Source organism: Solea senegalensis, linkage group LG7 (genome assembly GCF_019176455.1).
Source record: "Solea senegalensis isolate Sse05_10M linkage group LG7, IFAPA_SoseM_1, whole genome shotgun sequence".
In the NCBI taxonomy this organism is placed as follows: Eukaryota; Metazoa; Chordata; class Actinopteri; order Pleuronectiformes; family Soleidae; genus Solea; species Solea senegalensis.
The window spans coordinates 12373514-12401414 of NC_058027.1; the positions used below are offsets into that span (position 1 = coordinate 12373514).

Consider the following 27901-nt stretch of genomic DNA (forward strand, 5'->3'; position numbering starts at 1 on the left):
CATGAACCAGAGCATCGCACTCCCCACAGGGTGTTACAATTCTTTGGAAAGCCTATGCGGACAAACCAGCTCATAATCCTGGCTGCACACAATACAAATGCAGTGTTAGACAAATGTCTCTGGAAGACATTTGTACAATGAAAGCCAAAAAGTGTGGAGCACAAGGAGATGGGAGCATAGTTGTTCACTCCATGCCTTAGGGCATCTGGGGCCACTTTCTTTTGTTGTATGGGGTGGCTGGTGCTTAGCATTGAGGAGAGCTATAGAAGAGGATGCATGGGGGAGGGTTGTGGCTACAAAGTATGCAGACATGAGCTGAGTGTGTGTGTGTGTTGCCTTTGAAGCAGGGCATATTGGATGTACTGTGAGGGTCAAGGTTTAGAATAGCAGTGTCCCTCAAAGAGACTGGACTCATCTGGCTGCTTAAATCTACAGCCAGAAGTGAACCAAAGAATGTGGGCTAGAAAAACAAGAAACATGTGACCTAAAAGTGAACAAAAGCAGTCGCTATGAAGGGCTGGTTGGGTCGAAAACTTTAAAGATCTTAGAAATCTAGGATTACAGTCTCAAGATATTAAGGTTTGAGAACTGCCAATAAACTTGGTTTGGTGAAACCTATTAATAACATAAAAAAGGCAAGACACAAATGTACAAAATGTGTTTTTTCTGAGAAGAGGTTGACACCACAACTGAATTGTGTTGTGACATAACAACAATAACCTTCCTTGATCCTTGAACATAACCATCATCAAAATTGATCTTCAAGCACTATAGCACACAGGGGTTGAAACATAATGCCCTCTTGCAGTTCAATGCCAAGACCAGGCAAAATCAAAGAGTAGTTGTAGAGCTCGTTTTGGGATGGTTTATTACATTAAGTGTCTTAAGCGGTAGACAAATTAAGCCACATCTGGATACCTTATGACAGCGTTTTTCCATTATTCAGGTCTAGCACTACTTCTACTCTACTCAGTTTGGTATCAGGTACATAGTTTTCCATTACCATAGTGGCATGAAACTGCTGTGACATTGTTTTATACACAACACAAACACAAACTAGTGATGGCAAAGCAGTTGTTTTTGGTGTAGTGAAGTTTTCTGACCTTTCTACATCACATCCAATGTTTGCTTTGTAGGATTGGTGAGGCTATTTGTGGTAAATCTAACATGGCATTCTATGTGTCTCTAAGAGTCAAAACAAAAAGAAGTAAAGTCGACAGCAAGAAAAACCTCAAGTTACAAAGTTAAAAGTTTGTGTGCGGCCAAAACAATCAGGACACCACAAATCAATCAAAAGAAGGACAGTGCAATGTCCCCCAAATCTAACTGGCAAAAGAAAACAGATGGGAGAGTTTCAAGAGCATGAGGAGAGAATCAGCCTCATACAAACCTTTCCTTTCATGATATACTAAAAAGATGAACCTATTCATTTAAAAATATTCAGTCTCCCAAGATGAGAAATCAAATCATTCAGCCAAAATGTATGATGATTTAATTTAAGTAACAGAAAACAGTAGTTCTCTAAAGGACAATTTGAAGAATATAGCACTGAACAAAGAATGTTGTGCGTGTTATCACTCCCATAGTTAGGACAAGATGCAGGCACAATAAAAGATAGTCATTACTTCTGTTAATTAGTCACATCTGATTTAACTTTTGCTCAGATGATATAGTGATCACTAGTTTAATAATTCAAGCTGCAGACATACAACTGCCATAAACACAAACGTGTTATCTTTCAGTTGATCTTGCTCCTGCTGATTCTAGTTGAGACAAACATGTTAGGACTAAACATAAAACAATCTGTAAGCACAACAATATGTGATGAAAAGGGAACTACATAATTGAGGGTGCAGATCAAAGGCAACATAGGTCTCAGGTTTAAGGATAGTAATTACTATTGTGTACAAAGCAGAAGCCTGGACATGTTGCAAGCTGCATAACCGGCTTCTACACAGCCATGTCTGCACAGTACAAATACCACAGAAAAAAGGAGGACAAATATATCATCAAGTTTAACGTATCACCAATTTAACATGACCGTTCTCTGTCCTGTGCTTCTCAATGTTTTAAACAACCCACTCATTTAAAATAAGAAGAGAGAACTTCTGCCACAAGGACACTTCATGCAGTGTCGTGAAATGTGCTGATTAAGGGCACTCATCAGGGAGGAGACTGAAATGGCTTTGGAAGGACATACAACAATAAATCAGAGCGGAGACATAAAACAAAACTCTGCCAGATTCAGCAACATTTCATACTTTCTGAAGATAATGATGGTTTAAGACTATTTGTGACGTGTTAATGCCACAGTAAAATATTGTAAAGTTGTGTAAATACACCCAGCCAAGAAACCAGAAGCTATGAACAACATACCCAGGGACCAGAGCTGTATCTCTGCCTTTGTCCATTGATGGGGTAAAGACTGTAAAAGAAAGCCATATTCTTGTAGGACATTCTTCAACTATATGTAGGACAAGCTGCAAGACTACATTCGAGTTATGTTGGTCTTAATATGCAAACATAAACATCATGCAACATGGCATTATCCACTGGAGGAGTAACTTCAGAAGAAGTACATTTTGCACCACAGCAGGAAATACATCTTAATACATCCAAGAATACAATCCATACATCCATCCATCTACTCATCTTCTACTGTTTTAATCTCCACATGAGGGTTTTGGGGGGTGCTGGTGGGCTGGGAGGGGTAAAGTCTAGACAGGCTGCCAGTCCATCACAGGGCCACATAGAGACAAACAACCATGCATGTTCACTCACACCTGTGGTCCAATTTGCCTAATTCCCAAATCTGCATGTTTTAGGACTGTGGGAGAAAACCAGAGAACCCGGAGAAAACTTGCTGACAGTCCATCTATCCATATTTATACATCCCATTCTGAACCTGAAATGTCTGGAGTGGTCAAAGTTCAGTCTGACATCACAAAACATGTTCATGGCAAGCAATGGCATTTCACTTCAAAAAGGTCAATGGTCAGTCATAAAATTCTTTAAAAACATCAACTTGGAAACACTGGCCCCTTAAAAGCATAACTCGGGACCAGAGGGGAAGGCTGTGTTCATATTTCTTGCAATTTGACTTCTTGGTATAGGCAGTGTCTCTAGTCTTATAATGTACAACAGTGTTTACCTAAAATAATCAATAGTTGTTTTGTCTTTTCAAGGCAATTGAGACATTCCTGTCTTCTTATTAAACAAATGTCAACTTCTGTCAATCTTTGATCACAAAATGACTTCAATCCAAAATAGCAAGGATTTGTTCTATTTTTTAGCATGTTTCAACAGATAATTTAGGGATATGAAACCATAACTTAAACAAATTCATATTACTGTTCTGAGAAATTGTCATTTATTACATTTCCGGCGCTATAAATATATTTTTTCACTGCTTCCCATCAGCCAGGGCATAAACAGAGTATGTTTATTTTAAATAATGATGGGATTTTTAAGCAAAAATGCAAGTTGAAAATTAATGAGTATTATCCAACAAGTATTCCTTTCATTGTCATTTTCAAATGACATGAATTTACTGTGTCACCATCTTCTTCTTCTTTGAAGGAATTTAGCTATACTGTGTCCTGCTGGTATGAAATATTTTATAGGATTACACATTGTGCATGGGAACTCATTTTATGAGGAATTTCAGATTTTTCAATATTTGACTAAAAATAAAGTTTGTGTCATCGCATGGTTACTGTTTCCACAGAAGCACTTTTTTTTCAAAGTTTGTGTATTAAGACCCACATAACTTTAACGTAGTATTGCCCCACATACAGTATATTTGAAGAATGACCTCTTTTACAGTTTATACACCATTAATGGACACAGGCAGAAATACAGCTCTGATCCCTGGGCATGTTATAGCTTTTTCCTTTCAGTCATTAACAAGAAGAAAGCAAAGAGAAAAGGTCTTCCCTGGAATAAGCCATAATCAGATTCAGCTGTGTGGAGTATTCTAATTGTATTCACATTGTTTAGGCATGTACATCTTAATTTGATTGTAACCTCTTATAGCATACAGTATTGTCTAAGATAATATCAAAAACTTAACATAACTTGACTTAGATAATAATTAAAATTATAATTAATTAAATTTTAAAGGATATTGACTAATTATAGTATTGTTTTAGCAGCTCATGTAAACATCACAACCAACAAAAGTCTTCATTAAAGTAATAGTCACTGGGTGCTTCCATCAGCCTGTTATTATGTGCATTTCAATTTACACTTCAAACCCCTGAATAAAAAAAATCTTTAACTGTAGCATACAAGGTTCCGTGCTCGAGGAAGGAGATGCTATTGACAGTGACCGAAAATGTGAATACGTTCGATGAAAACAGATTCAGCAAACATAGTATGATGTTTAGAAATTACGCGACTGAAACACCAGTATGGTGGAAAAGGTGTAGCCTCGCAGATGGGAGGTGGAATATGTGTACAGATGAGGAAATCACTACTCAAAAGAGCAGAAGAAGCAAATATTGCTACAATAATGGGAAGCAGCATTGAAATAAGAAAAATAATAAATACTAAATAAAAAATACTCTTAGTTTACATCACCAAGTTGCACCTTTTCATTATTCTTCATTATTCTTCCCTGATTTAAAATTGTGCATTACCTACAACTGCTTGTCTTGATGAACTGCACCCTACTATTTGCTGAACAGCAGTGGATGGAAACACAAATCAATTTTAATGAAAACCTGTTTACTGAGACAGACCAAATCCACATTCCAAGCGCTCCAAGATGTTTAGAAGAACCTTCCTAATACTAGCATGAACAATACATATTGACTGTAAAATGATATATATAGAGCTCCATCTCTCTCTCCCTCTACATATATATATGTATAATTTATTTATTTTTAAAAACTACTCGAGATTATAATGCCCACTTTACTTTTAGCGTCCAAACTTCTGCACAGTGCTGTGGCTTTTGAGTTGCAGCAGAATAAAAGCATATTTAGTGGAAACCCACAGCTAACTTTGATTAAAACCAAAAAAGACCAGTGGCACAGGTCGAGTTAATCAGTTTCTAAAGCGATCCATTCAGAAAAAAACCAAAACGCCTGTCATGGCTTCCTCGTGTAGCCACCTCATCACAACCTCTCCAGGAGGACAATAAGGTAAAGCGCACATATTTAGAGGCGACATTGTCAGCTAGCTGGTAAACCAACCAAACAACCAACATTTACTTTATCCCTAGCAGTTGTGTTGTTAGCATAGCAGCTAACAGGGAAATGCATTTTAAAGACAGTCAACAATCAGAATTGAAGTTACTGCACTCCCCTGCTTCCGCTGACACAAGTCGACAATAGCGGGGTTAAATCACACAACATGACTGTTTCGCCGGGATATACTGTGACTGACAGAGAGGGTAAAGCTGGAGGGATTTAAACGTTTCTCTGTTGATATAAAAGTCAACTGTGGTAAATATCAGCTAGCACTGCATGTCTGGACAGGGGACGCCAACAAGACCTTCCAACCTTACCTGGAGGATTAAACGTGTCCTGAAGAGCAGGACGTTTTACCGTGACGACAGTGGTAATTATCTCGGCTTCGTCGCTTAGTTCTAAACAGTCCTGCTTCATGTACCAGCGAGATCATGGACTGAATGTGCTGCTTCCCTGCCACAACAGCGACTGACTGCAGTTTCTGATCCGCTTCTCATTGGGAAGGATTTTTGATATCGCGAGATCTGGCAATGGGCCCGAGATTTCATGGACCAATTAAAACCTTGTCCTGTGTTGTGTGTTGAACGTCTTGTGCTGGAATGAAAAGAAGACAGAAAATACTAATATTATTAATAATATATAAATACATTCAGAGTTTCATAATAAAAGTGTTTGTTTTAACATGCAACAATATATAATTCACAATAAAAACGTATTTATGATGAAAAATGAATTTATTAATAAAAAAAAACATACATACATAACTGATTATAACTTGTCATCACTTGAAGGGCCACCTTAATTCAAATAATTAAACCTCTTTTTTCAAAGTCACATAAACCATGTGGGAAAACAACTAGATTAGTTTATAAATGTGACTCAGCTGATGTAAGTTTTCAGTCTTTGAGGCAATAAAGATTCAAGTGCTATTGTCCTTTGGTATATTCCGGGCAAATGCTTAAATACATTGATACCAAATTGTGTATAGTACATGATGAGAATGAATAAAAGAAGATGATATCATCACAGGCAAACGGATGATGCAAGACTGCAACATCTTTCCTTTGAAAAATATTTTTCATTTTCTCTGAGACTCTCTCTCACATCCATATTTATTCTGAATTATTGGATGTATGTAGGCTACTGGGATGAGCCTGGTATTGGCTGCATTTTGGTCCCATTGCAGTATATTGCATGGACGCAATGGCACCATGTTTTATACAGGTATTAACTGATCCCAGATCAAATTCATATTTTGAAACTAGTGCCACATAGAGGTTGTGTGTGAGACGTGTTAACACTATACTAAAGGTATTGCAATGACGTGTCTCTATCGCAACAACTTAAGGTTGAGTTCCTCATCCAGTTCAAAATGGTTTAATACTGTCAAACTCATTTTAGTTCAGAGGTCACATACAACGCAATTTGATCTCAAGTGGCCCAGACCGCAAAAATAATAGCATAATAACCTAGAAACAACAACATCTCCAAATTCTTCCCTTTTGTTTTTATGAACAACTGGACATTTCTTTAGAATAAAAGTGCAATTTCAACAATATTATGCAAAAGTTTACCATTTACACATACTTACAGATCACAGTGGACCAACAAAGGCACAAAACATTTAGTCAGATGTATCTGAAACTGACAAATACAGTTTTTCCACATTATGATTAGACTGTACTCACAATGTGAAAGTTTTAACAAAGTCATCTTGTGGTCCGGATTGGACCCTTGGGTGAGCCAGTTATGGCCCGTGGGCTATATGTTTGACACCCTTGATCTAATACATTCATGAGCAAGCACCTATGACATTCTCATCAGTCTCAGTTATTTTTTCTTGTGTGAATTTGCAAATGTTGACGAGCTAAAGCTAAAATTGTAACCACATTATAGTCTTTGAATCCCAAGGCTGAAGTCACTGCAGAAGTGCCTAAAACCTGTATTCTCCTGAATGACCACCAGGGGGACATTTTACTAAATAAACCGACTTGATTTAAAACATCAGTAACATCCTCGTGCACTCAGTGGGATTCTCTTCTCTCTTTTCTTCTCCACTTCTACCCTCTTATTCAAACATGTTCTCTTTTGGTTACCAAAAATAAGATGAAGCCAAACAACAAAGCTCCAAAACAGCATACAGTGTTGTGTGGAGCTTTATTCTTAGAGTGAAGGATGGTGAAATTATCATATACAGCTTGCATCTATTTATTTATTACTGTTTTTAATTGATTAACAGGGACAGGAAATCACAACCGCTGGACTTCATTTATCTGAATAATTTCCCTAATTCAAGGCAGAAAGCTTTCAGCTGCACTTGATATTAGATGTTAGACAACAGACAGAGATGGGCTGGGATTAAAAAGAGACAAATCAAAGCAAGCTGTCCTCAAATGACAGAACATCTCCTAGGTTACTCACATTTCTCTTTTGAAAAAAAAAAGAAATTAAGTAGCCATGGTTCATCTAAATCTGCTCCTAATGTTAAAATGATTACTACAACATGGAATTGACATGATATTACAAATGTAATACCTTATTGTTACGTTGTTGCTACTATATGCTGTAATATAAAGTTGCCACAAAGAATGATGACATTTTTGGAGCGAATGCTTAATTTTGTTTCCAAAGCAGCCAGAGGGACACGGTCCTCTCTGTGAGCCTTTGTAACGGGCACCAACTCCAAAAGTGACTGACTGTGAGAGATAAGGTGCTCAAACCCCCACCTTTTATTTGATGTGTGCTATTTGTATGCTGAGACTGTCCCTCATTTTAACTTTTGGAAAAAGGAGAGTTACTGCACCACTTGAATGTGGTGTTTGCTTTATCTGATATCAACCCCAGGCACAAGGAAGAGAAATGAAGTGACAGACATTGCTGCATGGACACAGATAGGAGGAGAGACACCTGAATTCAAAATAAAACTCTTATACGGCCATATCAATGTGTCTGTATTTCACCATATCTCTCAGCGCCATGTCACTCACTGATATGTGTCCTTTTTATTTAGCCACATCTTATATTGCACCAGCCCATGCTCTGCCAAGTCTAACATAATGTGCACCAATGGAGATCGGCCTCCTCATAAAATAAACAAACACCCATAGAGACCATTGAGATTGATAACAGTTTTTTAGTTGCACTGCTAATTTACATGCTTAGTCCTTGGGAGCAATAAAGTTGTGGTGCTAATGGAAGATGAAGGCCAGCAAAGGGAAATAATCAAATGCTAATTTTCACACAAGGTTCCCTGGGATATAACTGATGCAGTGCTGGACGCAGTGTGACTGTAGAAATGCATTGCCTGTGAACTGCTGCTCCTGTTTTATAATATGTTTTAATGATGCATATAGTAACATATTTATCACAAAGAATTTTTTTGTAGTTAATTTCTCTTGGACAAGTGCACAACAGGACCCAAAATGGCTGAATTAGACTAAGGCAAGATGTGATCTAACATAAGCTAGTTTGTATGATTGTATTGTGCACTCGCAGACGGCAAGGACACAAAAAGCCACACTGCAGTGCTGGAAACAAACATTAAACACTGTAAACACTAATCATTATGAATATTATACTGTATTCTGTTTTGAAAAAATAAAACAATTATACAAAACAAAACAAAACAATATCATGCATGCAAAGGGTTCATTTAAAGCAAATAGCTCTTGCGAATGTATTTGCACGCCAAATTCAAATCATTTCACATTTTATACTGAAATTAAGAATCTGAAATAACTCGTACAGCATCCCTGAGTCACCACGAAATAATAGAAAAGTGACCGTAAACAAAGCACCAGCTACAAAAACCGCATTATACGTTTATGTTTTGTATGTCATTACTGTCCCACTGCAGCAGCAGCACGTCAGATCTCAGACACTCGGATTAAGATTCAACACAGACACAAGTCTATGTGATGGATCCCAGCATCCAGAGTGCAGTATGAGCACAGCTTTTATCTTTCCTCTTTATCTGCTCTCATGTTGTCATAAAATATTAATGCCCCGGTGGCTTGTTGATTTTATAAACACTTTCTCTGATGAACATGCCGTTTAAGTAGTGTTACCAAAAAAAAGTGGCTGAGTGCAGGCAAGTTGCAATCTCAGTTTTTCATCTTTGGATGCAAATTCACTCCCACTCTCCCTGCTCTAACTTTAAATTTATTAACAAACTCACTGTGAAGATGAGTGTAGCCTATCTTCACCATGCATTGCAGCTAACCCTGCCACAGATTCATAGATAAAATATTAGAGAGAAATATGAAATTAATTCAAAATGAACTATGAAAAAAAAGTATATATATGTATATATATATATATATATATATATATATATATATATATATATATATATATATATATATATATATATACACATATACATATACATATGAAAGAATAAATGATACTGAAGGCACCTCGTAAAGTTATCTAAAAACTGTCACAGTCACAGTTTATTTGATAAAGATTTATGTTAAGGCAAAACTCAATAACAATCTTGTGACTAAACCGGTTCATGTGCATATTGATTTTTGAAACCATTCACTCTTATTATTTATTACCTTTAAGCATTTCTGGTGATGGTTTTTAAAACGGCTCATTTTTCAGGGCATTATAGAAGTGCTGAAGCAGACAGACGCCAGCTTCTTTTCGCTTGCTATCCATCATGGAGCTCAGCGGCCTTTGACAAATTCAGAGTCTGTACACTTGTCAGTGGATGCATATTTTGTGTCGTCTACGCTTTCACCGAGCATATCTGTCATGCTTTGTTTTACCTGGAATCAGTGATGAATATTTGCTCACAGTGTTCATCATCATGCTTCTGAACTTAATAAAATACTTTGTAATCTTTGGAAACAGGGAAGCGAGTGAGGACTCTGCACAGTTTTTTGACACACGTCTGTGACTGTTTGTTGAATGTTTTACACAAAGCCATGCCGGCTACAATACATCACAATCTCCGCTGTGTCTCACTCTGGTAAAGTTTCAGAGTGCGATACAATCACCATGAAGCTTATAGCCACCTCTTATGGCATAATGGAAATGATACAAATTAGGCCATGGTGTTAAAAACATAAACATCATGCATGTTAGAAAAAAAATATATAAATTGTATTATGTCTAAAGTGTTCTCTCTCTTTCCTGGTGTGGCCTTTCAGAGTATTTGAAATGCAAGAGACGGAGCCATGATGCTTCTGTATGAGATGGAACGAATGCCCTTGATAAATGTCAGCAAGCTGCTGAAATGATATTCCTCATGTCAGAGCGTTACGTATACAGACTTTATATTTTCTATTTACAGTTTAGAAACATGTTTAGATATCTGGTCATAAAGCATTGAATTGAACAAACTAACAATTTTCACATTGAGACAATAAAAGGCAAACCTTAATTTAATGCAAATCCATGTGCATGATAAACTTAAAGGTATGTTATCCAATAAATATGATGGTATTTGTCACAAAGTGAAACCTTAAACCTGTATTTGGTGCCAAATGATGAGGTCAGAGGTCACCAAAGTAGGATTTAGTTGCACTGGCTTGCTGAGTGACCAGGAACCGAACAAGGGCGGCTGATTCACAGAAAGAAAATAGAGCACAAACAATAAAACATATTTACACATATTACACCTATATACCTGTCTGTACGTTTAATGATTTTATGTACAACAACATAGACTGATAAGATTTCAGGGAGGTTTACAATTGTACATTACATGGCAGACATGGGAGTGTATTTGAAAGGGTAAAACACAGTATGTAAATAATACTAATAATAATAGTTGTTTTTAATTTGATATTTTGAATCTGTAAGAACAAGAGGCAGAGGCTAAGTCTGTACAGTGACATTCGACCGCTCCAGCTGAGCAGGATGGAGAGGCTCCATTAAATTTTAATTGTATGTAGCACCATTCTCAGTGCGCTGCCATTTAAGATGCTTTTGACCTTCTTTTTCTCTCGTTATTCTTCAGCCTAGTGTGTGTGTATCGCATCAGCCCTCTTGTCAGCTTCTCAGCATGTGATTAAAAGGAAGGATGTTGAAGAGAAATAATATATTTCATAATCATTTTAACGTCTATTAAATGTGTGGAAGACTGAAGTTTAGTTCAGTTCATTTTTAACCGCATGTCAGTGTCATTCTTGAACACGTCGGAGAATGAAGACTAAAAATGAAGAGTGACAGTTTCTCCCAGTTCCAGCTGGATGTGAGAGGAAGAATCACGTGAGCAGGAAGTGGCGTGTTTAGGATGCATGCTGGGGGACACTAGTGTGTGTTTATGGTCTTCCTGTCCTGGATGGGTGTTGCATTACAAGGTACTATCTCCAAACTGCCAGAATCAATTAACATAAATAATAAATGTGCACTGACGCTGTTGGTCTGGAGTGCTCATTTTTGCTCCAGCTCTCATCGCAGAAGGTGCGTTTTAGCTAAAAGGTCAAATATTATAAAATATTCCTCATCAGTTTAAAAGTGTAATGCAGAACTTTTAAACATATACAAATGTCTGTTTGATTCAGAAGTACATTTTATTGTGTAAAAACCCAGTTAGTTAGCAGCGTGACAGGATAAAGGTTCATTGCCCCTGTTTGCCCTTTGCGCTGCAGGTGTATACACAAATACTCCCTCAGTCAGGTCTGATATTATTGTTTGACGCAGTCAAAGGACACGGCATACAACGTTAAAGTTTAACGTTTAAACATAAAAGTTATACACTGTAGCTTTAAAGGTTTAGCCCATGTCACACCACACACATCTCTGCAGCCTCCAGAACCAGAATAACAGAGTAACGTGAGCATATCCTGGCTCTCAAAAAGGAACTAACTCACCTGGAGAAGGAGAGTGTGGACTAACGTCAGTGAGAACGCTGGCATCACACTCCACTGAAGATTACTTCAGACACCTCAGCAAACACAGCTGGAACAGCTCACACATATTATCCACATTATCCAGGTCAACGGATGATAACTAGAGGTTGCCTTACTTTATCCTGCCCTGTGTACAATCAGTCATTCATTCATCCATTCATCCATGGTCCTGTGCGTGGTGCTTTCGTGATCTCTGGATGTTTTTCAGGTTTCCTCATGGAACAATCATGGAATTAAAGGCAGCTGGCTACGGCCCCCAAGCTCCACTATGATGCCAGGCTCTTCATCGCCCCCCGGACACCATCATGGGAACAGCTGGACTTTTTGAATTTCTGTTTAGTTTAGTTTCAAGCACATTTTAACCCTTTGAATAAATACCAAAATACCCAATGCCAAACTATACAAATAAATTCAAAAAGGCAGCACACACACCAGTGGGTGACGTCTCGATGAGCTGTTACCGAGACCCTGATGTTCCCATCTGTTATAATGAGGATTTAGGGTGTGTGAAATGATAGGTGTAAATCGCTGAGTGTGTACATATCAATGGTGCAACTCTTTACAAACAAACGTAATCTGTGTCGAGCTGACACTTGTTCTTGTGCTTCATTCATCATGTTTGCATGTGTCACACTCTGTTAATGAAGAGGGATTTATTGTGATTGATACAAGTGAGCAGCATTATGTTACTGAGTCAGCTGTAAATAACTGACATTCAAGGTGAAAGTCACGCAAATACATCCTCGTTATTCAGCTCGGGGAGGTAACGTTCTGCTGTTGCAGCCCCACTTTATCACTATGGCAATGAAGCACTGACCTCTTTATCAGACAGACAGGTTACATTGCATGTAGATGCAACAGTTGTTCATCCAGATTATATTTAAATGCAGTTCTTAGGCGTAGGAAATGACTTTATCAGAGAGTTTCATATGGAGTTTTTCCTTTGAGATCCATTTTCTACCACTTTATTGCAGGGTCACTGTGCCAATCTCAGCTGACATAAGGCGATGGGCGAGGTGCGCCCTGGACAGTTTGCCAGTCCATCGCAGGGCCACAAATAGAGACCAACAACCATTCACTCTCACATTCACATCTACGGTCAATTTAGAGTGACCAATTTGACCTAATCTCCATATTGCATGTTAGATCTAAACACAATCTGGTCTAGATCTAACCAATATAGACTATAGTGCAGGTGGTTGATGCTTGGCTTAATCCACACATTTAGGCCCAGCAGGAAGTTTAGTTTTAAAAAAAGGGAAAAACCAAACAACAACTCTTTGTTGACAATAACTTTAATAGCCTTAATATATTTGGTAAAAGCCTGACATGCACTTTTTCTCAAATTAGTAGCATCTTTGACTATGAGCTGCACTGATTATTTGGACAATATGCTATAACTGAACATAATCAATACTATTGACTTTTATGCTAATGAACACTCAGCAAGCTGGTGATCAATTGTATCGTAAAGCAACCAAAAGCATAAAATGCTATAACATCTGAAACAATTCAGTTTTCACTCATAAAGTCTGTGAAATGATGCCTTGAGGGTACAGCTGCGTTTTTGACTCTACCCAATAGATAAACACACCTGCTTGAAAGCTGCATCTCAAAATCATGCCATTCCGAGAAAAATGTCAGGAAACGCTTCACTCTAATCAAGCGTGTTCAGGTTTTCCACTGAATTTTGACAGCCGTGCCGGTGGGAGACGAGCTGTTTACAACCGACAACTAAGTGACACTATGAAAAAAGATTTAATGAACACTCTGCAGAGTGTGAGAGCTACAATACCAGCTGCATGAAGCTGTTTAATGTCACATTTGTGTCATGAAAATAAGGAACAAGTGTATTTCTTTCTTTGTAAATCTAGGCTAAAACAGAAGGTGTTCTGTGCCATACTGAAGGTAACTGAAGGTGTTAAATGGCTGCTAAACAGAAGCTTTTTTCAAGGACCTCAAAATTAAACATAACATATTAACAACCTTCTTTATTACTTGAAATCTCTCAACATAGTCTGTCAATATCGTCTCTGGTTGACAAATATCGCCCTCTTGTGGTAACTGCACGTCAACAAAAGGAAGCTTTTTCTCACTGTTTTCTACAATTCTTTTCTTAAATAGTAATTTGATATACCCATCTGACTGTTTTCATATTATAATATTATTATACACATAGTATTATTAATATCTATTACTCATATGCTTGTATTTGTCAATTTCAAAGTCTGACTTGTATGTCCTGAGGTGCTCTTATGAGATGAGCATGGACAGACACACTTCCATACTTGACCTACGACTCACTGTAAAACTCCCTGTGTAAATGTATACTTGATTTATACTATTTATACTATGCTAACAGGTTATTGTGTAATTTTACACGTCAAAAAGGTCCTACAGATGCGTCCATATAATGTCTTCCCTTACCTCCTACCCTGACTTTAACCATTGCAACTGAATGCTTTTTTTACATTACTATGTTAAAATGTACAGTATACAGAGGGTATAAGAATGTGCAATATAGAGTGTTTTAGCACAACCTAGACAATCTGAAGAAAAATTTTCATTTTGTGTAATTGATTCTGTGATGTTTATAAAATGTTCTAAATTTATCAGATAATTCCAAAACATTTAATGTTAACGCTTGTTAAGGAAACTGTGTGAGACTAGAAAACTGAAGTAATACAAGGTTAACAAGTGATCATTTGAATTTCGCATTGACTTTTGTGTTAAAAAATGTATGTTTGATCTCAATCAGTCTTGGGTAGATTTTCATAATTATTATTATTTATCATTTACCTGCATTATACTTATACATTCTTGTAAATGCACAATACATTAATAAACTAACCAACCCTTAAATGGTGGGTGTTGCTCTTTGTTTATATTTTATACCCTCTGCTTTCATACTGCATTCTGACACTGACAGAGTGTCGGAGAGTTACGGTGATTAGTTGGTTAAACAATTAGTGGATAGAAAATGAATCAGAAACATGATAACAGCAATCATTTCAGCCAAGCATGAAATTAAAGATGTATTTTCTGGTTAAAGCCTCTCAAGTGGCTAGCATATAATTAATCTTTTGTTTGTGGAGTATTAGTTGATTAAACAAGCATTTTGAGTCAACTAAAATTCTGGGAAATGTGGGGTATTACACTCTATTAAGCCAAACAACAAAATCCTCTGCAGGTTGATCACAGTGAAAGTAGTAAGTGGGTTGTACAGGCTGGTTATTGACAGTTAGACATGTGGCCTTATCATGAATATGCACATTATTTAAAGAGAAGTTGTAAGACTGTGACGCAGAGACAGACAGTGCTCCCTCGTGATAAGTACTGGCATGTGTTTTGTATTTAGCAGACATAATGTTCCTGTGAGCTACATTCATTATCTTCTCCTCACATCCCTCAACACCCACATCAGACTCATTACTGTTCACATCAAGAGCACTCTGGCTGGAGAGCCATTAGAGAAACCCATCAACCTTTATTTATGTTTTCATGTACCTAGAATTTAGATGTAAAAAATCCACGTTTACACACTCCACTGACCCCTGCAGTCAACAGCTGTGGCTTTGCTTCCCCCTTGTGGAGGAAATGAACAGAAACTTTAATCTGAGAAACGGTCAGAAAGCCATGATTAAAGATCACTACATTCAATTGTTTTATTTGAGTGAGTGTGCCTTTGTAAGGTTTATCATACATGAAAGGGTTGGGGAGCATGTTTTCTCTATTAATTCATGGAATATATAATCGCAGTACTGTCCAACGGTTTGCTTTGGGGAGTTGACTTCCTAAGCCTACCAGTGTGTGCAGTGTCGACTTTGGCAGTGTTAGGATGAGAAATGCAAGTGATGTTGGTACGCATGAGCCGCTTCTACCCAGTCTCAGACAGGTCTTAATGGCCTCCTTTACACCAGGCATTAAAATGTATGTTCTGTGATGCTGCGGAGCACCTGACCACTTGTAAGTACAGGTGTAAATACGACCAAAGACGGACTGTTATCCGATCTGCGGAATCACTTCGGGGGGTGGTCAGAGCCGCATTGTGACCACATTGAACAGAAACGTAAAATCAGCTCCGCTCCACCCACAACAACTACATGAGTGGAAATATGTTGGTGGCCCCAAGCGCAGCTAACATGAAGGTGGCGACAAAATGGCACATTCTCATTCTTCAAAAAGCAAAGAGGAGTCCATACAGTAGTGCAGCTTCACGTGCGGCTAATGTTGTTGTTGTTGTTGCCATGGCAGCGCACAGAAGCGGAGGTAACATAAGATGTGGACACCGGAGCTATCACAAAAAACACATTTTGATGCCAAGTGTAAAGCAGGTAATAGTATTGCAGACATGGCCTGTTTCCAGATGAAAGACACAGCATTTAGATAATGTTACACTGTTTCTGTTCACAAAGACCAAACAGCAGCAGAATAGTAACATTAAAAAAAATCACCAAAAGTTACGCAGTACATCTTTAATGCTAGCTCTGATGTTTCCATATTTTAATGGAGACAGACATCGCCCTTACCTTCCTTAGGTCTGTATGAGAGTCACCGTGGCAACCATGAAAGTAAATTACACATTTTTGAATGTTGTTCGGGGCCGCATGGTTGGTGTAGTGGTTAGCACTCTTGCCTTTGCAGCAAAAAGACCTCGGTTTGAACCCCGGTTGGAACAAGGGTCTGCATGGAGTTTGCAGATCCCCCGTGTGTGTGCGCATGCGTTTTCTCCGGGTTCTTTGGCTTCTTCCCACCGTCCAAAAACATGCAATATGGAGATAAGGTAAACTGGACACTGGTGAACTGACCCCGCCTATCGCCCTATGTCAGCTGAGAAAGTCAGACACCACTTCCTGTATTGTGTTGTTGTGTACTGTAAGCGTTCAACACACACACACACAATTACAACTGTGCAGTGTTTAAAATGCTGAAGCTTCATTTGTATTGTAGAAAGAGGAGGAAAAGAGGAAGACCACAGAGGATCATCGATGTCATGAAGGACAAGAGGACAGTTGGTGTAACAGAAGAAGACACAAGGGATGGGACAAGATGGAGGCAGATGATCCGCTGTTGCGACCCCTAAAGGAGGAATCAGAAAGATTTTCTTTTTTCATGATTGCATTCATTTTGTGAATAGACATTTTATTCTATTCTATTATTATTACAGCTATGATCATTATTACATTTAGTGTTTATCTTGGTCACTTTATGTCTTGTAATACCAAAATCTCTTATTATTCCCATTTGCTGATGCAAATATGTCGTCCCCCTTTATTTTCCCTCTGTTATTGTCCCAAGTGGGATGTAATTCTTGGCTGTTTTGTTGTTGTGTTGTATTTATTTTCATGTAATAACTGATACAGGTAATTCATATTATCAGTGGGTAAATGTCATGGTCCCCCAGCCCTGTTTTTAAAATAAATCTATTAATGTTATCTCCAAATGTATCAGTTCATAACAGATTGTGTATCATGCAGTTGCATTAAAGTTCAGATGGTGAATATTGTTTGTATTATTATTTAGATGTTTTGGTTTTCACTTTATTATATTTTATATGAAATGTAAATAAATGCTTCACAGGACAAAAAGAAAACACAACATGTGGCACTAAGTCAGTTAAACACATTGCAGAGTGCTGTGAGAGTCTATAGAACATCATCTGTCTAAACTTAACTTAGCAAACAACCAAACTTCATCAACAAAACCCCACCCAGTTTCACATGGGCGGCTCCATTGGCCCGCGCTTCTGTATATCCGTTGCCTCTTCCTTCGAGCGCTGTGATTGGTCAGCGGTGACGACAATCCCGCGCTCAGCTCCCGCCCACCGAGCGGATCAAGTTTGAATGAACAACAGCAGCTTGCTGTGGAGGTGCGAGTTGCATTTGCAGTAATTATTAAAAGTGTGAATCGCTTTGGGGGCGCGCGGAACCAGGATGGACATGAAGAAAAGAATTCATCTAGAGTTGCGGAACCGCACTCCGTCAGACGTAAGTGGGCCTCACATCTCGCTGGTAACGTTTCTCACTCTGCTAATGGAGACTCTTTGGTGTGATGCCTCGGTGTGGGTGGGGGGGGGAGATACAAAGTTTTTTTTTTACAAGTTAAAGGGTGATGGAGACGTGAGCTCACGTTGTGGCTGTGCGGTATGCGGTGTTTGTGGTGTCCAGGTGCTGCGGGAGCGCAGCTTGAACTTTTGTGCGGCTCAGAGCTGGCGCTTCAGTTGAAGCGGTGCGTGGATGCACCACGGCAGCGGCAGCGGCGGTATAAACAAGGCAAGCGGCGTGAGAGGAGCCATATTTGTAACTTTTGATCCACGAACGCGTTTGACCCCCTTGACTGTGTTTTTTCTCTCGTCTCCTCGTTGTTCGATGCGCCTTGTGCGCGCACTTGGCGCGTTAAGGATGCAGGATATTCAAAGTCACGGAATTATCAGTGATGCGTAAAGATCACAGCCTCCGTTCGTCGCCTCACAACGGTATCTTGGACCCGGAGCTGCTCGCACGGTTCAGCTCAGGTCCGTTATTTTTGCGGGAAAGCGTACAGAGCAGCGGCTGCAGCGGAGAGTCCGCAGCCGGAGCCACAGAGCGCGCAGGCGGCAGGGACTGTGGCGTTAACCGGGGCTAGTAACCGGGGCTCTGCCACGACAACACGGACACACGAGTCGCCGAAACACGCCCGCGTCCTTCCGAGCCGCTGTGTGTTCGTGCAGCGGGACTCTCCGCCGTCTCCGACCATAATGAGATTAAGATTCGACGAGAACAAACCGAGGAGCCGCGTTGTTGCTCCAGTTATACAGAACTAGGACACGCCGCCATCTTACCGAGAAACAAAGGCTAAGCCAAACACACCGATTCATTTCCCGTTTATTCGACACGAGCCTCGCGCGACCCCCCTCATACCCGCTCATAAACACGAGCTTACATGCGCCATCAAATCCAAGATGCAACTGTTTAACACAAGCAACAATGAAACGTTTGCCTGGCAGCGATCTAACGTCTTTTAACTGCCCCTCCTACTCACAAGTGACCCTGTGCAGGATTCGTAGGTCTGTGTGTGTGTGTGTGTGTGGTTCCCACTTGTTATGACTAATGTGCGTCTCTTATTACACATTAACTAATTATCTAGTCAAAACAAACCACGACCCGCTGCACTGCCTCCGTTTCCACTGGGAAAAGTAGTTAAATGCATTATTTACGTAACGTGAGGACAGTCGGAGACATCGCGATACTTTAGTGTGAGCATACAGATTATTGATGTACAGTTTTTTTTGTAGTCCTGCTGCTGAGCGCTGATTGGCTGAGTCATAGTCAAGCCAACGGTTAAACGTCCAATCTGATAATGTCATTATTTAGCTTTCTGTGGTTTTATTTTTTATTTGTATTTAGCTTTCTATTTTAACACAGAAGCAAATAAATATTATATATCAATAATAACCACAAATGTTGTCCATGTTGTGTTTACATGTAAATAGGGATGTAACGGTATGAATGAAATAAAAAAATGACGTTGAAAAAACACGGATACATTGAAATAATTTCACCAATTTTTATATTTAAATAGATTTATTATGTTAAAGTGAATCATACTAGCAAACTAGACCTTTTGCAAAACAAACATTAAATGCAGATTTATGTTACTGAAGGCGCTGGGTGCAGCGCTTATCACGCAAGTTTTCCACAATGTGGTTATCGCCTGTGGTTACCATGGTAATTAAAACTAATATGGTAACCTTCACGGTTGGGAATTTTACAGTGACACTGGTAACTGTTACATCCCTACATGTAAACACAATTTACGGTGTATCATTAAAATTACAGATCAACCAAATGGGTTAACCTATTGCTAATTCTGTTTGATTTTGTTTGATTCAGTTTTTTCTCTCTTTTCATCTTCTAAAATCTAACAGTTTAATAACGTCAACAGACACACACACTTTAAACAATTTAAAGCTAAACAAACATATAATGGCAGAATAATGAAATAATAATCAGACAACGTTGGCTTCATAAAATTTGATTACGTTTAAATAATGGCAGCAATGCGAGATTGTCGTGGCCATATTTGTGCGGAAGATACAGGAAATGACATATTTAAAATTGATCAAATCATTATATGAATTGATGGTCCGAATGAAAATTGGTATGAATTGGAAAATGTTTTTAATTGTTGTTATTTTTGGGAACTAGCCCTAATCACCACAAAAATCTAATAATTCCTTCTCTTCACCATACTTCCCCAAAACCTTTTTTCTATCACATTGAGTTAACTTTTTTTCAATGAATGAGTCAAAATTGATAAAACGATGACTGAAAAATGTTTGTTTGCTCCACAGGTCAAAGAACTTGTGCTTGACAACTGTCGCTCAAACGAAGGCAAGATCGTGGGTCTGACAGATGAATTTGAAGAGCTGGAATTTCTAAGCACAATCAATGTTGGCTTGACGACAGTTGCCCACTTGCCAAAGCTAAATAAACTCAAAAAGGTGAGGTATTATTTTTTCTCTTCTTAGCAAAACAAGTGTTTAACTTTTGATTGTTGCATATTTTCATTGTTCTATTGATCGACAGCTTGAACTCAGCGATAACAGGATCTCAGGGGGGTTAGAAGTTCTGGCAGTAAAGTGCCCCAACCTCACACATCTCAACCTCAGTGGCAACAAGATTAAAGACCTCAGCACAATAGAGCCATTGGTAAGTAATACTACAGTCATTCAACATGACACAGCGCAGCAGGCTTTATTATTCATTGAACTTTGACGCTTCCTATGACAGAAAGAACTGGGGACTCTGAAAAGCCTCGATCTGTTTAACTGTGAGGTGACAAACCTCAACGAATACAGAGACAACGTCTTCAAGCTACTACCCCAGCTCACGTACCTGGATGGGTACGACAAAGACGACAAAGAGGCACCGGACTCGGACACGGAGGTCTACGCAGAGGGGTTGGACGACGATGAGGAGGATGAAGACGGTGAGTGTGGTTGTACAGACCAAGTGCTACACGTGCCCGTGTCATGTTGGAGTGGTTCATTCTGATATTGGAACACATTTCACCCAGATGTAGACGAGGAGGAATATGATGAAGACACAGCTCCAGGAGACGAGGAGGAGGAGGAGGAGGGAGAGGAGGATGAAGAGGAGAATGAAGAGGAGGAGGAGGATGACCTCAGTGGAGAGGTGGGATGAGAATGAATGTGATTTTTGTTCTGAAATGATGAAAAATCTGAAAAATAACGTTGACCTTTTGTTCTATGAAGGAGGAGGAAGAAGAAGACGTGAATGACAAAGACGCCGATGACGACGATGAGGAGGGTCAGTAAAAATTTGGACTTACATGTGTTTAAGTGCAAACAATGTGCAGAAGTATGACCTGAAACGACGATTTTAAATATGACTCTTGGTTTTCTAGAAGAAGAACGAGGTCAGAAAAGAAAACGAGACCTGGATGAAGAAGGGGAGGAGGATGAAGACGATTGAAAGTCTTCCTGAAGCCACGTTTTGAACTGTTTTAAACTTGTATCTCCAAGTCACCCACCCCCACCCACCCCAGTTGAATATTGCAGTAGGAGTGGTTTTCTTGTTATTGGCCAGTCAGGTAGACGGGGCTGTCAGTAGAAATATGTTTAAGTTATGTACCTTTGCTCCCGTGGTCAGTCCCGCTGTCCACATCTGACCGCTCTGTCGACGCGGAGTTTTGTAATATCCAATAATAGCAAAGATGAACCTTTTTAAGAATTGTTTCTGTTTTCTCACTGTTTGTGTAAGACAAGTTTCTGATGACTTGTGTATTTTAAGATCCTCCCCCTTTAAAAGAAAAGATAAAATTACAAAAAAAAAGAGTGCATGTCTAATACACAACTACTGGATTTCATGTACGATTGTCCTTTTCCTCATCTTCAACTTATTATTATTATAATTATTATTATTATTTTTATTTTTTTTAAATGTAAGTTATGTGTTTGTAGTGTCACCAGTATGCCAATACTCTCTCTGCTGTCCTGGTGTGAAACTTCAGTCTGAACATGCACACGTGTAAACCTCACAGGGCATATTTTTAAATATCATAATATTATAACAAAAAAAAATGTCTGCCCTTGTCAAAGCTATTCCTCCGCCTCCTCCTCCTCCTCCTCCTTAAACCCTCAGCTTTGATAGTTCGGAAATTACGTGTTCTTGTAAATAATGACCAAATCTATTTTTTTGTATTCTCTTTGATGATGGCAGACATTGAACAGACACATGAGGTGAAGCCACAAATTGTAATAAGATATTAAATATCTATGCTGTTTTATCTTTAACAACAAAAAAAAAAGAATAGCAGTGGGAAATTTCTTGAATTTGAAGACAACTTTGTACGCATTCTCCTTCCATAGCAACAAATGTCCGACATCGGAGCTCATCATTACTTTCTCCACGTTATTTTCTGTGACACGCAGGTGGCAATGTTTGGATTTGTGGTGGTAGTGTAGAGAAATACTTGATATGTAAATGGAGGTTACAGCTGCAGTGTGAATTAAAAATGTATTGTTTTAAAGTGTAAACTCTGGAAAACAGTCAGTTATTGGGACTTTGTTTTCACCAGTATACAATGGTCAAATTGGCCTACCTCAGTGATTTCTTTCTTTCTTTCACTATGTTAATTCCACTGTCATGACCCCAAGTTATGTTCCCCCCTCATTCACTTCAATAAATCCCTTTTATATTTATATTTTGAAGTTTGTCGTCCTTGGTTGAAGTCATTAGGGTCAGTTTTAATTTGTTTTCTCCACTTGGAAGAACCCCATCCTGCAGTCGGAAGTGGCCGTTACCAAGGCAACTACAGGTTAAAGGCTGTTTCTCCGTCTTCTAAAGTGGATTCACTCGAAGCGACTGAACAATCGGATCAATCATTATAGCTTTTCTTGGAATTCCTGACAGTGTTGATGCTTTGACTCCTTCGGTATCAGCGCAGCTCAGCCCCACATGTGGAGAAATAAAAACTGACACCTGTGATGTGTTTTATTCAAAAAAATGACGCACACGCTGTTCAATATTTCTCGTGATTAGTCTACTCATCACACATTTACTGCTTCTTTCTGCTTTGGCACTAATGGCAGTCACATATCTATCTATATATATATATATATATATATATATATATATACATATATATATATATATATCATGGATTAATCTTTGTGTGTTCATCATCAGACAAAAAAAGCAAGTTTGAAGTCTAAAAAGAACTCTTTTTAGTTTTGATGATGATTTACTGTGTACCTCACTCATTAACGGCAGGCATCAACGTTTCTTTTCCCCACTGTATGAACTTTATTCATGTTTCTGACATTATTCAAGTTTTTTCACCGTTTTCACTTGAACACACTCGACCCGGCATTGAAAACCCAGGGTGAACTTAGACGGTTAATATCCAGCTTTGTTGCACATAATGGAAGGACGGTCAATGTTGGTTTTAGTGAACAAAAGCAAAATATTCGGTGTATGTTCATCTTAGTTCATACTGTTCAGAGATGGTTGATTTTAGTGAAACAACATGAAAAGGCTGGCTTCCACTGCAGCTCATCAGTCTACGGCAGGGGTGTCAAACATACGGCCCGGGGGCCAGAACCGGCCCGCCAGAGGGTCCAATCCGGCCCACAGGATGAACTTGTTAAAATTTCACACTACGATTACAATCTAAATCTCTTCCAGATACCTGTGACTTAATGTTTGTGCCTTTATAGAGCCAGTGTGATGTGTAAATAGCACATTTAGGCACGATATTGTTGAAATTGCACTTATGTTTCTCAAGAAACTTCATGTTTTGTAAAAATAGACTTCATTAAATGTAAAACAAAGGAGAAAAAAGCAAGGAGTTCTTGTTGTTCATAGGTTATTATGCTATTATTTTATTATTTCTACGGATCCGGCCCACTTGAGATCAAACTGTGCTGTATGTGGCCCCTGAACATAAATGAGTTTGACACCCCTGGTCTACGGTCAATTTTTACCATTTTTCTACTTTCATTTGAACCTCTATTCATTTACCATTTATGTGCAATGCCGTTTTCTTAGTTAAAAGCAGAATGAGTAACGTGGCTGTCATAATAGAACCAATCAAATGCAATACCTGTTCCCACTTTCTTAAACAATATAAAATGATGGTTAAGCAGCAGTTTTAAGCGCAAGCTAATCGAAGAGGTGCAGGAGAGGCACGAGAGCAAAGTTACACGTCTAACATGTATCAGGGATAGTAATGAAGTCTACTTTGATTAAATGTAAAAGGATGGTTAATATTACAGGCTAGTTAAGACTATATTTTCCATACCTCATCTCCAGTCACACAAACAATCATTCAAGGTACAGTTTCACACAACCCTTGCACCAGCCCTTCACCACAAATAATCAAGCGCCACGATCATTACTTTCACAGCAACATCGTATAAAAAAAACAACGGGATTAGCAAATGTTATCACTTCGAAAAAGTCAAATGTGACAAATAAATAGAAACAAATATACATCATGGCCCTCAGAATTAGCCCTAAAACCCAATAACAGCCTGGAGACGCCAGCCCTGCATCCAGGTCTCCCCAGCTGCCGTGGCGTTTATTTAAATAAAGAATAAAAACACGGCATGTGAGTGAAATATGTACTCCGTGGAAAAGACGGCATGTGTCCGAGATGTTGCAAGTAAATGTGCAACCAACGTTTGTAGGTACGAAGAGAAGAAATGAAATCAGCAGCTCTGTGGAAAACACGATCTGTGTGTGTCCAAATGCTCTTCCCTTCTCTTCCACTGTGTGCAGATGTGCGTGATGTGCTATATGTCACGTCAGTCTCTTCAAGATGATGTTGCAGCTTGCTGCAAACTGTGTCTGCAGCAGAATCTAAGGCCTTGGGGAAGAGAAACATCAGGAGCCAGTGACGAGTCTAGTCCGGGCAACAGTATGCTATAATTGATCGTAACACTCGAGGCTATGTTAGCTCAAAAGTACAGATTTTTAAATTCCGTGTTGAGGTGTCAAACCGTGATTGCTGCCTTGCCTCAATAACATAATCATTTTTCACGTTTATCATGTTATTATTTCAGTTATCTAATCATTGCGCCAGATGAGAGATGATCCGACAGTGATCACATTATTGTGTGCGCTATGCAAGGCAGCATAAATTAAGTTATATTGTGATATATCAAAACAAAAGCAGTGTGGGAAGGCTCAGGAGATTGTTTGGAGGTCAGATTTTGGGGGCAAAGGAAGCAGTATTGCCAGTCCAGGAAGAAAAGAGGTCAGACGTTGTTGGGGCTAACGTTCTTCAGGTTGTTGAGCTCCAGCTCCAGTTGACGTATTCTCACATCCTTGGTGGTGAGCTCTTCCTTCAGCCGCCGGAGCTCCTCCTGCTGCCGGAAGAACATCCGCAGGAGCTTGGAAAATAGAAAGAAGAGATTTTTGACAAGATCTAGAACCCAAGTAGTCAAAAATAAAATTGATCAGCCAATATGTGGACATTTAGCATGTTTATGTTTACAATTTAAACAATATTTGTCCTCGTTAAGAACTAAAATTAGTTTTACCTCGTTCTCCGTCCTGGGTGGCACGTTCTCCAGCAGATCAATCCCGTTCACTACTACACTCTTCTTTTCCTTTACTGGGGCCTTGAACACTAACTTGTTTGGCCGCTGGTAACCTTCTTTCAGGGACATCAAGACAGGGTCTATTGGGAAAATATGAAAATACCTTGTTTTACTGTAAGTCTGTGTTTAAACATCCATCCTGTCTAAATGAATTTCAGCACAACATGTTTATATTTGGCTAAAGATGAAAAAATAAAAATAAAAATGAATAAATAAATAAAAGCAATAAAATTCCAGCGTTCCAATGTGTTTCCTACCTCTATCAATGCCACTCAGCCATTCGCTGGCTGACAGCGCAGGTTCTGTTCCTGCTGTCATGGGGTAGATGTCCTCCTGGTATGTGTCTGACTGTAAACCAGGAAACACACCACATGTTTGGAAAAAGGTCCAAAAGACTTGCTGATCTCACCCTCAAACCATAAAGTGTGAAGTTTTGAAGGTTTTCATCCACAGATGAATTGGATGAATTTGCCTTTTGCGTGCAACTAAAGTCACTTTAATATTGCTCACAGGTTTACAACAAAGAAAAGGTTTTTCACTTGGATTTAAAAGTTGAAACAGTATTTGCAGAATTGTATTTCATGAAAACATTCATGACAGAGTGAAGGACCACAGTAACTAAATGCTCATTTTACCTGGAGTACAACTAGAACCTGAGAACCTGAGAGGTCTGATGGGATGGTAGTTAATGAGCAGGTCAGAAACATACTGGAGAGCTGAGCCATTAGGTGATTAAAAACTAACAGGGAAGCCAGTTAATTATTAGAGTGTAATGTGATATTTGGCTGTGGCCACACGGTCGGTGTAGTGGTTATCACTCTTGGGCTTTTCTGCATGAACACCTGGTCGGAACAAGGGCTTTTCTGCATGGAGTTTGTATGTTTGCCCCGTGTGTGCGTAGGTTTTCTCTGGGTAAAAAACATGTAATATGTGGATTAGGTCAATTGGAGACTCTAAATTGAGAGTGTGTGGTTGTTTGTTTATGTCTGTGGCCCTGTGATGGACTGGTGAACTGTCCAGGGTGTACCCCGTCTTTCACCCTATATGTTTGCTGAGATTGGCACTTGATCCTCATGTGGAGGATAAAGCGATAAAAGAGGGATGCATGGATAATTCAGTTGTCCTCGTGAGTACACTGGCACCTGAATTCAATGTATTTCTGTTCACTGCCGACCTGGTAGAGGCTGGTAGAGGATAATCCGTTCATTTTATTATTACTTCATATACTCACCCTTCTTGGCACGATCATTGAAATGGGCTCAATCAAGCCCCTCAGAGTGACGAGCTTGTAGAAGCGATACACCTCGCAGGCGCCTACATCCAGCCCATGCTTTGGCATCACACCTGCAGACAAGAGCAACAGCATGCAGTGACACGGTCTGCTCTCAGCAGGTGACTCCCTGTAATGCTGATCAGCAAAATGACTTACCTAGTCCTTTCTGCGGGGCCGGGGATCGGAACTCCATAAGGTATTCGATGTACGGCTTCTCTGTGGTGATCTCAAAGTAACGGATGTTGCCGTCCCCCTGCAAAGGCAACAGAATGAAAGATGCAACTCATGGAAGGTGTTTCTTCAGTGTCTTCAGTTTGGAATGCTGAAAGTACATTACACCACAGTCTGAGCTCCAATTTCCAGAGCAAACCTGAGCCCTTTTAGATGTTGCTTCTTGTAATATTTAATTTAACATAGACATACTGTATAATATATCTTGAAAAATATGACACCTCTCTAAAATCGAAACTAGAACATCTGGATTGCCCCCTGGTGGCTGGCTGCAGTAAATATAATAATCCCTGCCTTCTACTTGATAGTGGGTAGTTTCCTGTTTCCTGTTTTATTTTGGTATTCATATTTTCTCTTTTCATATAATTGATTTCCTGTGCCCTGATTACTCGACCCTGCCCTTGTTGTTTACAGCAAAAAGGAAGTTAAGCTTATATATACATATGTTAGCGCTGAAACAATTAATCATTTATTAATCGATTACTAAATTAATCGACAACTATGTGAAGCTTTTTTCATGATTAAAAAAGGATTTCCGATTGTTTATGAGTATTTTCTTCATTTCTTTGCTCTGGATAACAAAGAAATCATTAAGATAATCATTTTGGTTTGTGGACAAAACAAGACATTTGAGATGAATCGATGAAAATAATCGTTAGTTGCAGCTCTAATATATATGTACATATGTGTATGTATGTATATGTGTATATATATACTACATAGTAGT

The 27901-nt window shown here is 39.0% G+C and overlaps 3 protein-coding genes across 8 annotated transcripts in view; 1 reads left to right on the forward strand and 2 right to left on the reverse strand.

Annotated features, from left to right (window-relative positions):
• Positions 1 to 5699, reverse strand: part of glceb (glucuronic acid epimerase b) — a 37352-nt gene extending 31653 nt beyond the window's left edge. For all 3 annotated transcript variants that reach the window (XM_044030306.1, XM_044030305.1, XM_044030304.1), the window contains exon 1: positions 5513 to 5699. The gene's annotated coding sequence lies outside the window, so the exon portion shown is untranslated. The remainder of the gene's footprint in view (positions 1 to 5512) is intronic.
• Positions 5700 to 17862: 12163 nt separating this feature from the next.
• anp32a (acidic (leucine-rich) nuclear phosphoprotein 32 family, member A) lies at positions 17863 to 22766 on the forward strand. Its single transcript, XM_044031028.1, has 7 exons — positions 17863 to 18048; positions 20394 to 20543; positions 20629 to 20751; positions 20833 to 21031; positions 21119 to 21237; positions 21318 to 21372; positions 21470 to 22766. Exons 1-7 carry the CDS (start codon positions 17995 to 17997, stop codon positions 21535 to 21537), a joined length of 768 nt encoding a protein of 255 aa, XP_043886963.1. The 5' UTR covers positions 17863 to 17994; the 3' UTR covers positions 21538 to 22766.
• A 1248-nt stretch (positions 22767 to 24014) lies between these two features.
• Positions 24015 to 27901, reverse strand: part of LOC122772330 (coronin-2B) — a 32221-nt gene continuing 28334 nt past the window's right edge. For all 4 annotated transcript variants that reach the window (XM_044030289.1, XM_044030292.1, XM_044030291.1 and 1 more), the window contains 5 exons: positions 27100 to 27196; positions 26902 to 27014; positions 25928 to 26018; positions 25611 to 25750; positions 24015 to 25460 (listed from right to left, as the gene is read on the reverse strand). In XM_044030289.1, the coding sequence (XP_043886224.1) occupies positions 25326 to 25460; positions 25611 to 25750; positions 25928 to 26018; positions 26902 to 27014; positions 27100 to 27196 (576 nt within the window). In that variant the 3' untranslated portion in view covers positions 24015 to 25325. The remainder of the gene's footprint in view (positions 25461 to 25610; positions 25751 to 25927; positions 26019 to 26901; positions 27015 to 27099; positions 27197 to 27901) is intronic.